This window comes from Phyllostomus discolor, chromosome 6 (genome assembly GCF_004126475.2).
Source record: "Phyllostomus discolor isolate MPI-MPIP mPhyDis1 chromosome 6, mPhyDis1.pri.v3, whole genome shotgun sequence".
Taxonomy (NCBI): Eukaryota; Metazoa; Chordata; class Mammalia; order Chiroptera; family Phyllostomidae; genus Phyllostomus; species Phyllostomus discolor.
This window is the reverse complement of record NC_040908.2, coordinates 23,544,387-23,561,864: the sequence shown is the minus strand read 5'-3', so window position 1 is coordinate 23,561,864 and position 17,478 is coordinate 23,544,387. Positions and strand designations below refer to the sequence as shown.

Below are 17,478 nucleotides of genomic sequence, written 5' to 3'. Positions count from 1 at the left end.
TAAATCAAATGCATTCCTTGTGCATACTACTTGAGAAAAAGAAATAGGAAGTTAATGAAAATATGATTTTTTTCCAACAACATAATGTAGTAGCTTCGCTTCTCGCCTGCTTTAGAAACGTTTCTCTATTCAGGGAGGTCCCGCCTCTCCAAAACAGAAACAGGAAACTGTTTCCCAGCTCTGCTGGGGCGTGTGACGTGGGCCCAGTGTCAGGGCCCACTGGTCAGAGTGGGGCCATTGGGCCACAGGTGGGAAGCGGAATTTTCCCCTGAGAGCACCTCACAGGAGGCTCCGTGGGACCCGCGCCTGTCTTACATTCATACCTGCTCTCTGCTCTCTGCTGAGGCACTGTTCTAGGCCTGGGGTCACGTCAGTGAACTGAACAAACATCCCTGCCCTAAACATTCTAGTGGGAGACACAGATAAGAAACAACAGACAGAATAATTATTTGAAAAGTTAGAAGCTGAAAAAGTTAGCAGTTCCAACTGATGGAGTTGGAAAGGAAAGCAGAGTAAAGTGATTAGGGAAGACAGGATGATGAGCAGAAGCGTTCTACATTTTTAAATAGATCACGAGAATATGAGATTTGAGCAAATATTTAAAGACCTTGAAAGAGCAGACGGAACAGCCAGGCACAAAGACCTGGAGGCAGGAAAGGATGTGCTGTGTTGAAGGAACAGCAGTGGAGGCAGAGGTGGCAGGAGCAGCATGAGCAAGCAGGGGAGTGAGAGCACAAAGACTGAGTGAGTGGCAGGTGGGGACAGCGGGTGAGGTTGCGTAAGACCTGGAAGACTGTTATTTTGACTTTGACTCAAAGCCACTGGAGAGTTTTGAACAGGCTGCAATCGAACATACATTTTACAGGATCACTATGACTAGTGTATTATGAATTGATTGTGGAAGGGGAGAGGCCAGTTGGAGAGTTTTTTGGCAATAATCCAGGCAAGAGAATATGGCAGCTTGCCGCAGGGTGGTAGCAATAAAGGTACAAGAGGTAGCTGGATTCTGGGTGTATTTTCAAGGGAGAACCCGCAGGATCTGCTGATGTGTTTGATGTGTGTATGGTGTGATCGATGGAAAAGAGACAGGAATGACTGCAAATTTTGGTCAAACACCCAGAGCAATGGAGTTTCCACCAAATGGGAAAGGCCACAAGAAGGGCAGGTTGGGTGGGAAATGTCAGAAGTTCAACTTTACACCTGAGACATATATGACACCAAGCAGGGATGTGAGTAGGCAACTGAATATATGAGAAGCAGTTTAAGGAAAAGGTCTGCTCTGGAGATACAGACTTGGGGATTTTCAACATATAGGGGCCATAAGACTGGATGGGATCGCCAAAGGACTGTGTGGGGTGGGGTGGGGGGAGAGGAACAGGACTGAGCCCCTGGTTCCTTCAACACTCAGACAGCGGGAGAAGAGGAGGAACCTGCAAGGGGCACTGAGAAGGAACGAGTGTGGCAGGAGGAAAGGAGAATGGCTGTCTGGAAGGCAAGTGGGCGAAGGCTGTGGGAGCAAGTGATGAGCCATTACATGCTGCTCACTGGCCCAGTCGGGTGAGGCCTGGGAACTGACCACTGATGTTAGCAGTGAGGGTCATTTGCGAACCTAACAATGGGGTTTTGATGGAGTGGAGAAGAAGCAAAACCAGACTGCATTGGGCACATGAGAAAATAGGAAAAGAGCCAGAGATAGTATAGACAACACGTTCAACTAGTTTTGCTAAAAAAGGGAGCGAAGAACGGAGGTAGTATGTCGGTAGGGCATGTGGAATCCAGAGAACGATTATTTTTAAGTGGGACAAGTAGCAGCATTTTTTTTTATGTTGATGAGTGTAGCAGGAAAGGCGAAAACTGATGAAGCAGAAAAAAGAGGATAAACGCAGGAGCAGCGCCCTTGGATAAGGGGATGAAGGCAGTGCGCACGTGGAAGAATTAGCTCCCAATAAGAGCGTGAATAATGTCTCCATGGTTACACGTGGGCAGGCAGCATGCAGACATTTCTGCAATAACATGATAAACGTGCTTCTGAAAAAAATTTTTTATTCTCAAATGCATACACTGAAAATAACCATTTATGGGAAAAAATAAGGTTGGGGCCAGCCATTCCAAACGCATCAAACTTTGTAGCCTGCACACTAACAAAAACACCAATTAACTTAGTTTTTTTTAACATAGATATAATAAATGAATACATCAGTAAATAAAGAATTTCACCTTTCCAAGAAAAGGGCAAAGCCAGCTCGACAGACTCAGAAAGAAGGACGGGTAGAAGCTGCTGAGCTGCACTGTAAGCCTTTGAAGACAGACTCTGTGGCCACCCTGAACCAAGAGGCCAGTGTGGTGAACGGGCAGCCTGTAAAGGACCTTGTTCTCCTGCAACTGCTCATTTAGATTATTCCACTGCTGCCCTTCGCATTCAGCTGCTCTTGTCTGCCGGCATACAATATTAATGTGCTGGGGAAAAATCGCTTATGAACCCACCCAATTCCCACATGGCAGTGACATCATCCACCGACTGAGCCTTAATATTGGAGCTAATGCCCATTACAGAAACATGCACTGTAGGAGAACAGACCCTCGGTGGGGGCAGATGCGGGAAGGGGGGCAGATGTGGTGGAGGTAGACCGTGGAAGTCCTCTGCTGACGGCCTCCATTCTCTGTGAGAAGGTGTGTGGCAACTTCTCCAGTTCTGAGGCTGGAGACGCAAACTACTTGTGTCCCACTGGAACGGTCACGAGTCCCCACTACGGAGGAGGCCCATGCCTTCCCAGTGTCTTTCCCTTTCCCCAGGCCCCCTTGCTCAGCGGCCTCACGGACCAAGTGGCCCTGGTTTCAGGCATAGAGATAATGCACTGGCCCCGTAAGGACTCCTTCTCGCCAGCACTGGTTAGTTTTCAGCAGCAGAAACTAACTCTGAGATTTGTCGTACTACCACGCCCAGGAGGGGATTGCAGTGAAGGCCCTTCCCTTGTGGAGAGGGCAACAGTTTGTCCTCAATGGAAAAACTACTTTTTCTGGGTTTGGATTCTCCAGGCCAGCAGCACCTTTCATGAGCTTACCAAATTGCATTATCCACTATCATTTATTTCCATGCAACAATGCTTCCCACCAGCGTTGACTTACAGTGATGTAAGGCAATAGATAGGCCTGTAGGATTTCTAGTCTTAGCATGTACACCATCACCGGAAACAGAAGGCCTTATGGGATGGTGGGACAGCCCATTGAACACTCCATTGCACCAGCAGACAGGGAATTCCTTGAGAGGGTGAGATGCCCCCCTACAGGATGCTGGGTGTACTATAAACCAGTGACCAATAGATGGCGTGCTTTCTCCCAAAGTCAGAATAAAGTGCCAACGGTGAGAGTGGGAGGGGTACCTGTTCCCAGGTCCTGTCACCAGATCACCTCTAACGAAGTGGGCACCATAATGGAATCCACTTTCTAGAAGGGTGGCAGCTCAAGCACCTGACCTGGGGTCAGCAAGGACAGAGGGCAGTACTCAGGGCCCAACGTCAATGGTGCAAGCTGTGGTGTGGGTGCCCAGCAGAGGCTGCAGTGGGTCCCTGGGGGACCCAAAGCCCTGGGGCAATAGCCCTGTCATAGGGTTTGGATGGTGCTCCTGGTTGGATAGCCACCCAGACTAATTTTCTGGCCCTCTTGAACATCGTACTATATTTGTAAATAAACCCCTTTATCACTGAACTACCTGGCGGCGATTCTGTTGGTTGTACCTGGGCACCCTGTCCCACACAGCAGGGGCGCTGAAGCGCACTCCTTTCTCGCAGGCCTGCCCATCTCATCCTTGGCGGAGCGCCCCGTGCACTTGACACTTTCCCTGTGGCCTTATTTCCCAGGTTTCAATTTTATATTCTTTGCTCCCCCCTGCCTCAAAGTACTTTTAATATTTTTGGCCTCTCGAAGACTTTGAACAATATATTTTTTTTTCCCCCATCAAGTGTCTAAGCCTTACTTACATTTTTAGGAGGAAAATATATATGTGGGGGTGGGCATCTTCATGTATGTAGCCAAGAGGCAGCAAACAGCAGGTAGGAAAAGATGTTTCTTCTTTGACTTGAAAAAGAGTGGAGGTTGTAAGGGGCAGTGGTGAGAATTATCTTAGACACCTCGCAGGATCCAATCATGGTTTCAGTTTCTCCTGGAATAGCTTTATTATCAAAGGCATAAGACAAAAAAAAAAGCTTTTGGAGAATTTGCCAAAATTTGAGGATGTCTTATAGTTGGAGTACTTCATAAGAGTATGTCCCTTTGTCACAGGGTGTGGCATGTAAGAACACTGAACATTTCTCAAACTAAACCAAACGGGCTCTGTCAGAAGGGAACGAATGCCTGCAGACAGACCTGAGGACGGCAAGTCAAAGGGACACTTAGGAGAAAGCCACGCAAGAGACGGCCGTCGGGGAGACACCTCCTTTCCACAGAACCTGGAAAGCGAAGTCCCATCAGGGATTCAAAATACATTGATTTTAAAGAGGAACCCCTCCCTCGGATTCTAGATAAATGAGATTGTTCAAGGAGCTATGCAGAAAGCCTTTGGGCTGAAATCATAAAATCAGGTGAAGTGTAAGGTCTTTCAGAGAGCTATCCTGGTAGCTGAGAAATCTCAGGTTAGTAGTTTTTAAAAAATTTTTTAAAGATTTTATTCACTTATTGAGAAAGGGGAAGGGAGGGAGAAAGAGAGGGAGAGAAACATCAGTGTGAGAGAGACACATCAATCCGTTGCTCTCACACACACCTCAACCCATGACCAAACCCACAACCCAGGCATATGCCTGGACCAGGAATTGAACCAGTGACATCTCTTCACTTTGTGGTATGATCGATGCCCAGCCCACCGAATCACACGGGGTCAGGGCTCAGGTGAGTATTCTTATGTATATTATACAAACACTACTTTACCCTGGTGTTTGTAGCCTTTTCAGTTCTCTCATTCTTTCACTCATTCATTTACTCCTTCACTCACTCAGCTATCAAGCATTTACTGAGTGCTTGTTATGCATCAGGCTCTGGGGCTGCTCCTTGGTGAACTGGCCTCATGGGAAATGCTGCAGTGACAGCTTTCTGGAAAGAGAGTAAGGCAGGGGTGGGAGGGTGCCAGCCAGAAGTCCACGTTTCTGAGGGATAGGATTATTTCTGACCTCTGGAAATCGGGAGATGAGACCACTCTCTGAGGGAGCTTGGCTGAGGAAGGGGGACAGAACCCAGGAAAATATTTGAGAGTAAAAAATAAGGGACTTGTTGGGAGTTTAAAGAAAAACTGAAAACTTGCCCAGGTACATGAAGACTTCAACTTTAAATCAGACAAGCTCATTTAAGAGAATCGGGAGATTGGAAGTATAATTTTGCCATCAGAATGCCACAGTCATTTAATATTGTCAGGTTTCATCAAGTTCCTTCAGCAAGAACTGCTTTCCCAAGGGCGTGACAAATGAGAGCAATTACTCTGGGTCCCCTTCCTGTCTGGCCCCCTGTCTCTTACACATTATTTCCACCATTTAGTGGTCATCCCTCTAGCTGCCCTTTTGTGGCTCCCGCCCTTGAGATGTCTGCACTGTGTGAGATTGAGTTCACCTTGGAAGAGTGTCCATATGAACCATGTATTCTGTCAACAGGGCCCTTGGGCCCCAAATGCCCAGTACCAGCCTCAATATTAGCATGGAAACCAAGAGAAATGAATTCTCTGGGCCAGAGGTTTTTGATTATTGTTGTTCTGTAAGTCATATTATATCACTTTTTTGATTATTGTTTTTCTGTATGTCGTTTCACTGTCCTGCTCCAAACCCCCCAATAACTTTCCACTTTATTCAAAATAAAACTCAAAGTCTTGATCTGGCCCTTGATCACCCTCCAGGTTCATCTCTGACACCCTCCCTTTCACTCCACCCCCCTGCTGGCCCTGGACTATGCAAAGCTCAGTCCCATCTCAGGCCTCCGTCCTCCCCGCTCAACATTTTTCCGCGTCTGCATTGCTCAGGCTCTCTGCTCCAAGGTACCTGCGTTGGCCAGGCCTCCCTGGCCCCCCTCTCTAGATGAGCCATGCCCTCGCCCTTCCCATCCTTCTCTCCTAGTGCTCTCCATTTCTCTTTACAGCACCTATCACCACCCAATTCTTTGCTTATTGTCTATCTCTTTGCATTACAATGACAGCTCTGGAGGGGACTGGCTTTGTTGGTTTGCTCACTGATTACCCTTGCACAGAAGTCAGCCTCTGGCTCGAGCTAGCTGCTCAGTGTCGATCAGGTAAATGACCGCGTGCAGGTCACTTCTCAGGTCACCTGCCAAGCAAGTGAACAGGGTGAGAGCAGGCTCAGGATGCTAGAGCGAGTCCCCTCTCTCTTTGACCAAATCCATGGATTCCAGTGTCACAAAGGGAAAAAAGGAAACATTTTCAACTATTACTCCCTGAAGGAAGACTTTCTTTTCCTTTTTTCCATGGTGACATTGGAACGTCCGGAATCACGCGGCACAGAACCAGTTGCTCAGTCGTTACTAGGTAAAAGCGTGACATTTCCTGTGACCCCCTTCCTGATTATGTAGGCGTATCGCAGACCCGCGGGCTGATTGCTTTAAAAAGTGAGGAGATTGCACTAAATTACATCTTAACCCCTTGTGTTCTTCACTTATCTGGCTTCCTGCAGTAATTGTGTGTGCTGTTTTTTTGACAAGTTTGTGATGAGGGTGCCTACGGGTCCCACTCCACAGGGCTCTGCGTGGCTCTCTGCCCGAGCCGCCTCTCTGCAGCTCACCCTCTTTCTTCTCTCACCTTCACTTCGATCTCTTGAAAACCCTTCCCCATTCCTGCGAACAGCCTTTAAATCGTTACTTTATTTGGAAAATGGTTTAAGAAGTGGCTCCTTCTTTCAATCAATGCTGCACTAATCACCTGTTTTATCTGCCCCACTTTACCTTTCACAGTTGGTTTGGTTTCAATTCCCAAGTCCGTTTGATGTGAGAAACACATTGGCATGACAGTGATTTAAAGCAGTCACAGCAGAGACATAAAGAGCAAAGGCTGGTGCTCCATCGGCATGTTTGCAGGAATACAGATACCTAGTCAGGTCTGTCGACCTCAAACTCTAGTTAGCTCACTTGCTGGGGAGATAGACACCTTGCTAGAGACGGGCCGAGAGGCCTTGGGTTAATGCTCAGCCTCAGCATCCCCCATTGTCCACAGGGATGACGATTAGAACCTTCATATAGCTCCCTGTCCTGAGCTTTTGTTCTGTTTCATTCTTAACTCACTGCATAGCAACTCACCTCTTAGAGAGAAAATATGAAATGAAGTACTCTCTCTGATGCATAATTAAAAAACCAGGAAGATGCCCTTGCATGGACTCAACATCAGATGGCTTTATTACATTGTTTGTGTAATTTACCTGCTATGTTTTACAAGCGAGTTCACATTCAATTTGGAGAAAGAAAACAGATAGTTTATAGAGATGTCCAAACTATCTGGGGGCTTCTTAAATGGAAGGTGGTTGCCCACGCCCCCAGAAAGTACATCAGCTTGTGGACAGCCCCAGAGGTCAAGAAGAGATAGATGATTTTCAGAGCCACACATCCAGACAGTCACAGAATGAGGACTAAAATTCATGAGTCTCTGAGTTCTTCTCTCTAACAACAAAGTTATCTAGTCTCTTTTTCTGAGTAATTGCTTTCATCTAATAATTTTTTAAAAAGCCACAGGGAATGCTCTTACAGGACAAAGGAGGACCTACCCGCTTAAATATTAATCTCTGAGCCACCCTGGTGACATGGGAATTTGTTAAAATGCTCTGGCGGGAAAGTGCCAAGAAGTTAATTAAAATTGCTGTCATACCTTTAGGCTACTGCAGAGTTCAGGGTCTCCTGAAGGCCAGTCTCATAAGGAGAGGTTCTGTACTGATAAAAATAGGTCTGGCCTTCTTTACAGAATCACAAAGGGCAGTGTGTTCTCTGGTTAGAAATACAGCAGCTTGATTAAAAACTGCAGAGCAGTAACTTCCAAGGGGAAGAATGAAAAACAAAGAGGAATGTGAACTCATCCAGATGTATAAAATTCTCAAAATTAAGCTCAGATATTGTTTTAAAATGCACTATTGGCATTTCTACTGGGTGTCAAGTAAGGGGTCCATGTCTTTAACCCGAGAAAGTGGAGAGAGTGAAGGAATATCAACTTGGGGGTAAACAGATCAGAATCAAAACCTTGGGTCTGCCACTCAGTTCCTTAGAGAAGGCTACTTAACCTCTATGAGCCTCAGTTCTCCATCCATAAAGCAGGGTACTTGTGAAGAGCATGGCTTGGGATAGACACAGGAAAGACTGAGTCAGTCCCTTTGGTTTTTCATCAATGGAGAGGAGCTTTCCTTTCCACTTATTTGTATCTAAACCCTACAAGAATGAAGGAGACCTGGGAATTGACAGGGAAGGGACTCTAGCATCACTCTCTTAGAATCCAGTGCTTTAAAAGAGAGAGGTGATGTGTGTGTGTGTGTGTGTGTGTGTGTGTGTGTGTGTTGAGCACCCAGTAGAGTCTAGAACTAACAAATGGAGAACCAAGGCTTAGGGAGTGATGAAAAGCTGAACAATTATTGCAGGTTTAACAGCCTCAACAGGTGTGCTAAGATGTGCTGTGAATTACCTGCAAGGAATGAAGCCACAGCAGAGTGTAGTTCGGGCCCAGTTTCCAGAGCAAGTATTTGTGTGCTCATCACAGTCAACCTGACAGGCAAAGCTTTGGGGATAAAAATGAAAGATGTTTTATGATTCAAGAACTACAGGTCACGAGCTTAACATCTGTGATTGTGAGGGCTGTGATTGTGAGGGCCCTATTGTGTTCTGGGAGCACAGTGAGTCCCAGCCTCTTCTTGTCAGGATCTAGCAAAGCCCCCATGATCCCTTGCTATAGCAAGGCTTCCGTGGACTCGCCAGAACTCCCAGAGGATGTCAACCCACGTCTGTGCAGATAGTGAGGGAATTTACCTCTAAGGTCCTGAGTAGGTTTGGAACATTCCCTGATGAGCCTGAGGGTACAGTTCCTGCATCCTCAGAAGCCTCGTTCACCATGGTGACATCATCAGAGCCTTGGCCGTCCAAGGTCAGCAGATCATAAAGGGAGTAGTCTGTGCATTTTGTGGATGCTGGCAATGCCAGCCCTAAAGCACGGCTGGGGCTTAAGGAAAGTAGGCCAGTAGTCCATCCAGTGGAATTTAATCTGGGGTGGCCAGTATGTGACCTCTGCCCTTCCCATTCGCTCACAATCACTGTGTTCTTTCCCTGTGCCTGGACTGAAGTCTTCCCAGGCTCCAGTAACTGACCAAGTTCACATTCAAACTGAATCCTATTTGCCATCCCCGGTAGAGGCAGCTTCTGGAGAATGACTACAAATCAAAGAGGGTGAGTCAGCAGTTGGAAAATTAGAAGGAGCATTGGGGCCATTGGCCATATTCTCAGCGACAGCTTTTCGATCTTGGCTCCACTCAGTAAAGCATAAATGCCATCCTATGTGACAGTGGATTCACCACAAAACTTAGTTTTGTTTTTTTTCTTTCATTTTTTCAGGTTATCTTATCCCCTCTTTTCTACAAGAACCATAATTGCCTTAGTAAATAACCTAACTCTAAAAATTGCTTAGTTGTCATCCTTAATAATACCCCTTCCCTTCCCCTTACCCCTCCATCTAATTTACCAGCAGGTCTTGTCAATTCCATCTCAAAAATAAGTCCTCTCCAGCTTCCTCTCCCACCTTCTTCATCCAGGCTGCAGTTGTGTTGCCTGGAGTCCCGTAACACCCTCTTTCTAACTGGTTTCCTCACCTCCACTCTTGGCTTCTTCCAGTCCGTGCTCTATCCAGTCCAACCCTGACATTCTTAAAGTAGAAATCAGGCCACGTGACTGCTCTTCTATAAACACTTTCACTGCTTTCCATCACTAGAACAAAACCCCGCTTTCTCACTGCCGTCAGCAAGCTGGCTGTCTGGCCCATCTCACCTGCTCTGCTGTGCCTGCTCTCTCCACTCCAGCCCCTCCTTGGCCTCCGCTCAGTTCCTGTTGGCAGAGAGACCCCAGGAGAGGGCCTGAGGGAGACCCATTAGTAACCCAAGTCCTTACACACAGCAGGAAGTATTTCACAATACTTACATGCTGATGGGGAAAAAATAGGCAATAGAGACAGAAAATTATCTTATCTGATAGCCAACCAATTTGTTTTCCTCCATGGAAGCTTCGATAATGCACAGTCTAACAGGTTTTAGAACGGTTGCCTGTGGAGAGGAAATATATTGGCTAGCCATGTTCCCAGTATGCAATGGGGCGCCCTGAGCATCTTCAAGCCTTGGTGATTGCCCTGCAGCAAGAACTTCCTCTCCTTCTGGTCAAAGGAGAGGGCCCGGAGAAATTCAAATAATTCAATTTTAATAAGTTGTTGGTCAGTAGAGCTATTTGCATTTAAAGGAAGTCATTTTTGAAGCAGTCCTTTCAGAACTTCAGTTAGAGATTTAAAACATACTGGAACATAAATGGGAAAGCTTTCATTTGAGATGTAAAACCACACTGGGGTTAGTAACAATGTTGTTCAAGCCGTCAAATAAATACTCTGTAGTGCTCAGTTCATAGCACATTCCACATGATACCTGGGTTAGTTTGGGTTAATAGCCCCTTTAATTATTCTAATGAGGCTTAGTTGCTTACCAAGCCATATTCACATTCCATTTAGCCTATTTTACTACTGCATATATTTTTATGAGCTCCCTAAAATTGGTGCTCACGGAGTGAGTTCTGTCCAGGGAAGATGAATCTATCTTTGTGACTCTGAATTCATGTACTTGTCCCACAAAGAGTTATGAGCACCCACTGTGTTCCAGGGCTAACTACTGAGGACAATACAGGAAAACAACCGAGTTTCTACCTTACAAGGCTCTTTGATCCAGTTAGGGGTGAACAGGTGGCTGGGATGCAGCGTAGCTGGTCAGGAAAGGGGTTAAAGCCATGTGACGTGTTCAAGGCAGGCTTCCAGGAGGGTTGTGTTGTAGCCAAGTCACAAGGCAGAGTCAGCATGAGCCAGGCAGAGGAGTGGAGGACCCCAGCAGAGGAGACAGCCTGAGCAAAGCCCTGGGGGCAGTGAGGGGGCAGTGACTGGGCAGCATGAGCCTCCCACATGCACCGCCTTCCATTGGATCACTGATCTTTGACCCTGTGGCCTCCTGAGTCTTTAGGATCCCAGGTTCCTGTTCATCTTTAGCTCAGGCCGCTGAGGCTTCTCTGTGCAGTGTACCTTTGTCATTCTTGGATGTAAGTTTCAAATGGGAAGTCTTTCAAAGGTGACAACAACAACGAAAAGTTAATGTACTTTTTATGTTGCTGAGGATGAATTCAAATCAGAATGATATGAAGTAAAAGTGTACAGCCAGCGTGATTCAAATGAAACATATTTTAATAACTGTATCAAATTACTTTAATCCTGGATTTATGAAAACATTAAGGGCTTGAAAGAGTGTTTCTTTTTTTACTTGTACTTTAGTGCATTTTATTAGAATACGCTTCACAAGGGCAAGAACTCTGGTCTGTTTTGCTTCTTTGATGTTGTTTCCCAAGTGCCTAGAACAGTGCGGGGCACATAGTAGGCATTCAGTAAATACTTGTTGAAAGATGGAGAAATGGCATTCTATGTAAGTTTCCCACATCTTGGACTCTTGACTACCAAGGGTCCATGGTGCTCCAAAGAAGGAGGGTAGGGCTCCCTAGGAGGTGGAGGCAATAGGTCTAACACGGCCAACAAAACAAACAACACATTGTTACGAAGGGTCTGTGGAGCCTATTGTAAAGCTCTCTTTTTTTGTAAATGCTGTCTATATATGGCAGATGGACATGATTTTTAGTTTACAATCCCAGCTGTTCTGTAAATTCACGTTCTATTCAAAGCTCTGTCTTGTAGGACTGGGGGCATTTGCCCTCGATTATTATTCAGAACGCAGACACAGGTGTGCTAATGTTCCTGGGCCTCCCAAGGGTCAGACTGGTTGTCGCTGAGAAACTCTGTATTCCAAGGCCTGGTCCCCCCCAGCCCACTGCTCCAGGTTGGGACATGAGAGCCATTATACCAAGAGCCCCAGGGTGCCTGGATGCCCCATACAGCCATCCTCTGAGGTCCTGAGGTCACTGGAACGGGACCTGAAGCGGGCCTGCCTCGGTCGGGCCTGTAGTGTGTGGGTTCTTGACTTTGTGCAGGAAAGATTTCACAACGGGAGTCCAAGTGATTTGAGGGTACATTTATTAAAGCTGGGGACGATGAAACAAAGGAAGGGCTTAGGATAGAACAAGCAGCAGGAGAGATCCTAGGTGGGGCTGCTCTGGCTGCCTAAAAATGTCAGAGGAGAGGGGGCCTCGGAGACACGTTCAGGAGCTAAGCCCTGAAACAAGCTGCCACTCACTGCGTGCTGCTCCCCTGGTTGCAAGCCTGGGGGGGGGGGGGGGCGGGACCCTCAGAGTTTAGGAGAAAGTACATGCAGAGAAAGAAAAGGTGTGGGCATGCCTCAGAGAGAGCCTGCCTGCGCCAGAGACAGCCTGCACTGTCCTGGAAGCTTCTTGTCTCTTTTGCAGTCAGGAACCCTGGTGGGGGCGGCGGCTGTCCCAGGGGAGAGCCTCAACGGAGTAGTTATCAGTGTTCCAGGTGTGTTTTTAACAACATGTGGATGTAGCAAATGAGTGCATACGGGGACCAGCCTCATGTTCTGGTCAGCTTTGCCTCGGTCTCAGATTTGTTTGGTTATGATTGTTTTTATTGTTGTTGTTGTTGTTGTTGTTGTTATTTATTCCTCTGACTCTCAGTCCTTGGGTTTGCATGGCACGAATGGCACTGACTGGGTCTCTGTTTTCTACCTCCCTGACCAAGGTAATTCAAGCTATTTACTCGCTGGTTAGAGAGGAAAGGTACAAACCATTTGCTCTCTACCTGTCCTCAGTTTGGGGAAGATAAGATGTTGCAATTTACTGGCTGGCTGTAAATTTGCTCTCATCATTTTCTCTCTCTAGTCTCCGGCTACAGGCATGCGGCTAGAGGTGGGACAGAGAGAACAGGAAGAGAAAAAACAAATTGTCTCAATACATTATTCTGCCCCACATGGAAGTGGTGCGGCTGTTCCAATTGCTTCGTTCACAAGCCAATTAAGGAAATAACCTTAAGAGAAGCCCAAGGAAATGTTTTTAAGTAAAAATTTTTTAAAAAGAGAGAATCCGAAGGACTGGAGGCCAAGCGCTCAGATTTGGCAACACTGGCTCGCCCTCCCTGGCAGGAAACAGAAAGCGGGGAACCTCGGGCTCCCGCTCCCGCTCTGAGCTGACTCTGCCTGGAACGTGGTGAGGCTTTGTTCTCGCCAGAACACGTTTGAATCCTAACTGAACTTTTCCCCCTTCTGGGCAAATTTTTCTGGTGCGTGAACCCTTCAACCTTCTGTCAGTCTGAGGCTTTTTTCCATTCTCACTCCAAACCCCTAGGAAGCTTTTCAGAAACTTCAAAAGTCAGGCACTCAGACACCGCTTTGGTGGTTGGAATATAAATGTTCAAGAGTCTCGACATCTTCTACGGGGATCTTTAAAGAAGACTTCAAAGAAACGTCTCTCCTGCTTTGAGATTTTCCCACATAAGTAATAAATAAAAATAATTGCCCCTTTCTGTACATCTCTGATCTCACCCAGAGGAATGGGTTTATAAAACAGGCCTGAGAGATTGCCAGGGCGTGTACGCACGGGTGTAACCCCACAGACCCGGGCAGGAGCTCCTATGGTCTCCGGGACCACCTCACCTCTTCCAAAAGGCGAGTGTCACTTCATATGAACGCTGCCACTTGGGAGTCAGGCTCCACCAGGCAGGGGAGGAGGGTAGGTTATCATTATCCTTTTATGAGTACCAAATGAGTTGGCATCTTCCTCTATTTTAAAGAGCATTTTGATCCCACATTGTGTATAGAACAGAGGATCATGTTGGAGTTAAAAGGAAAGACTTAGAAGTGAACTAGTTCCCACCCTTCCATTTCAGATAAGGAAACACAACAGAGGATTGGAGCTGCTGTACTGTATCCACACTCAGGGAAAGGAAGCAAGCATTCCGAGTCTGAAATCATACCTGGAAAAAATGTAGTCCAGTTGCTGGCCCGAAGTAAGAGCTACATAAGTGTTAGCTGCTAAGATGCCAACTGCAGCTCCCGGCCCAGAACAGTGGCCCTCAATCCCAGCTGCCAGTCAGGATCCTCTGGGATGTTTTTTCAAAACACTCAAGCTCAGGCCCAGCTGCCGACATTCAGGGTCAGCTGGTCTGGGGTGGGGTCCAGTTTTGGCATGGTTGAAGCAAGCAGGTGTAGATGGTTCTGACAGGCAGCCAAAGTTGAAACCTACTGGCCTAGTTGTCCAGGGAGAACGTCGGAAACCTTGAATCCTCATTACTGGCTAAGTAGCAGGCAGATGATAAAGGAAAAGATAGAGAGGGCAGTGGGGAATTTAAAATACTACGGTAAGGTTTTTGTTTTTTTTTTAAAGTTTGAAAATGACACCTTTTTTGCATAGCAAGTGTGTGGTTGCTACATACAAAAGACAAATAATAACAACCAACCTAATGGAGATGGAGCAATTAGTAAGGCTTCGTTATAGTCTTATTAACACAAGGTTCTCATCTGTCTGTGTGGCTGGAAAACCCATTGCCACAGCTGGAAGACAGGAAAGCACACCCGGATTAACAAGGGGCCAGTCGTTTAATGGGGAAATCCAGTTAACAGAAAGAGACAGAGGGTGGACAACAGACAGGACTTCAAACAATACTGCATAGTGTCACGGATTAGCTCTTACACGGTTGGTCTGTTTTCCTTATGATTTTGGTTCCAGTACAAAGACGGAGAAGAGACTTCAATTAAAAAAATAAATAAGGCAACAGAAGAAGAATCTTCCAGTGACACGGAACAGCCACAAAAACAAACAGTTGGTGCTGCCAGGAGACACCATTAGGACAAGTTCTGAAGATGCTGTATTGAAATTTAACAAGCATGGTAGAATGACAAGAAAATTATACTCGCTTTGTTATGAATCCTTTTGCAAATAGAAATGACTCTCAGGTAAGTGTTATATACAAACTTGCTGAAATAAATGGCAACCAAACAAAGTTTTCCATTGCAATTTCCTCTTTTTTTCTAAGCCTAGAAATGTTCCATGGCACTGCTCCCTATTTCTCACAGTCAAAGCATAAATAGTCATTAAAGCACTTGAATCCACAGTAGTCTTGTCCTAAGAAAGGTATGGAGGTTTTGCATGATTTTCTATCAGTCATCCAGAAAGGGCTGGCAGGCAACAGGTTGGAATGTAAAAGACCGCTTTGTGCTTGGGATCCTGACGCAAACTCCGCTCTGTTCCCCCCAGGAGTTGTCCGCACTGTGGACGGGCCACCGAGCAGTGAACTTGAGTGTGGACACTCATACCGTGGAGTCCCTGCCAGACTTTAGATGTGCAATCTTGGTCCGGCTAATGAATGGATAGGCGATGCAGAGACCTCCAGCTGCCACAATAAAGCCTAAACTGCACCAGGCGCAAAAGATAGACCAGCTGTAGCCGTGTTCCACGTCATTGGGCAGGCTATAAATTAGCTTCGGGAGGCGGTTCAAATCGTAGGAGATGCTGGCGGCGTAAGTGCAGAGGGAAATGGTGCAAAATATCCCTATAAATAATACAAAGAGAGCAGAATGATCAGTTACAGTTTTGCCTGCTACAAGGCAAATGCCACAGAGGCCTTTGTGAAAATCAGCTGAACCGACGAGGCAATCACTTCAAATTGATAAAGCATCTACAACTTTTTGACTTGAATTACTTCATTCAACAAAGATCGGCAAGACCAGACCATAGGCTAGGCATTGGAGATCCAGGAGCGAAGAACCCAGGGGAAAATTCTAATAACTTGAATTATTCAGAATTACCTTGCTTGAATGATATGTATATTTAAATTTGTATTTGATTTTTATTATTAAAAACAACTTAATATCAATTCTAATTACTTTCAAGGTCAAAACTCTTCTTTAGCACTCAAACCTAATGTAAAAGTCTTCACTCCCCCTTGCTCTCTACCTGATCGGCCACATTTTTGTCTAGTTGCAATCATCATACAAAATCCGCTTTCTTTTTCAGTTACCATGAGCATTAGTCATCGTGTTGCCTGTAAATAATACTTTAAATGAATTTTTACAAATTCTAAATCATTTTTTAAGCCACAGGGTCTGGCACTTACTGAAGCCTCAACAAATCATGTGGGTTTTTTTTTTTTAAGATTTAATTTATTTTAGAGAGAGGGGGAAAGAGGGAAAAAGAGGGAGAGAAACATCGATGTGAGAGAGAAACATTGATTGGTTGCCTCTCATACACACCCCGATGGGGACTGAACCCACAACCGAGGCATCTGCCCTGATGGGGAACTGAACCGACAACCTTTTGCTCTGCAGGATGATGTCCAACCAACTGAGACACACTGGTCAGGGCTGCTGGGTTTTTTCCCCCCCCTTAATGAATGAATAAAAGGTTTTAAATAATATAAACTAAATCCAGGAAGTTGGAGATGATGTAAAAATAGCTGAATAAGGCGATCATATACTTCTGCCATTCATAATGTAGGCATTTTGGTTGATATAAATGGACAGGCTCAAAATTGTACTTGTTTATATCAACACACGTATGTATAACTGTCCTTCCACTAAAATCGGACTCCAACACAAATCCCCCAAACACAGGCTTTTTAGTACTTAAGTGATGCCCCAAGTATGGAGATGCTCCTGGTCCATTACAATGGACCCCCAATGATGCTCCTTTTGGATGGGCAGGGGATCAGAATGAGGCCCTTGCTGAGCTGAAGATGGGTAATGAAAGCAGAAACTGGCCCCAGTGACTTGTGGGAATGCCCAGTTCTAGTCCAAGTCCTACACATCTTTCTCCTCCTTTGGTTTATCCCCTGTGTACAGTGGGGGCTGCGCCATCTGCTGGAAAATTGTTTTGGTAACCTTAGGGATCTATGCAGCCTCTCCATAGGAAATAGAGACACAGATTTGGTAACTGAAAAGAAAGAGCTAAAACTAAGATACTCCCCCTTTTTAAATAGAGCTTTTGGGGATCAGAAACACAATCAGAGAAACAAACTCAGAACAGGCAGCAACTGGGAAGAAATAAAGATCTGAATGCAATTTTTTAGGTGCTAGAATTCTGCCTCCACTCAAATCACGTAAAAGCACATAGCCTGAATCCTTTCCCAAATGTTCATTTAGAAAAGAAATGTTTTCAATTAAAAGAATGCTTGATCTGAGATAATTTGATATTTCCTCCTCTGCCTAATTGTTTTTAAACTCTAAAGTGATTGCTTTTCTACAAAGGATAAAAGCTTGTCTTCCAATTCCTTGCTCCAGAATATAATGGCAAACATATCACTTTGAGTTCTCCAAAGAAAGACTGTGATAGGAAGAA

At 45.7% G+C, this 17,478-nt stretch overlaps 1 protein-coding gene across 3 annotated transcripts in view; it reads right to left on the bottom strand.

Annotated features, from left to right (window-relative positions):
• Positions 1–12,254: 12,254 nt before the first annotated feature.
• Positions 12,255–17,478, bottom strand: part of TMEM178A (transmembrane protein 178A) — a 48,499-nt gene continuing 43,275 nt past the window's right edge. For all 3 annotated transcript variants that reach the window (XM_036027889.1, XM_028517560.2, XM_036027890.1), the window contains one exon: positions 12,255–15,694. In XM_036027889.1, coding sequence (XP_035883782.1) covers positions 15,453–15,694 — 242 coding nt within the window. In that variant the 3' untranslated portion in view covers positions 12,255–15,452. The remainder of the gene's footprint in view (positions 15,695–17,478) is intronic.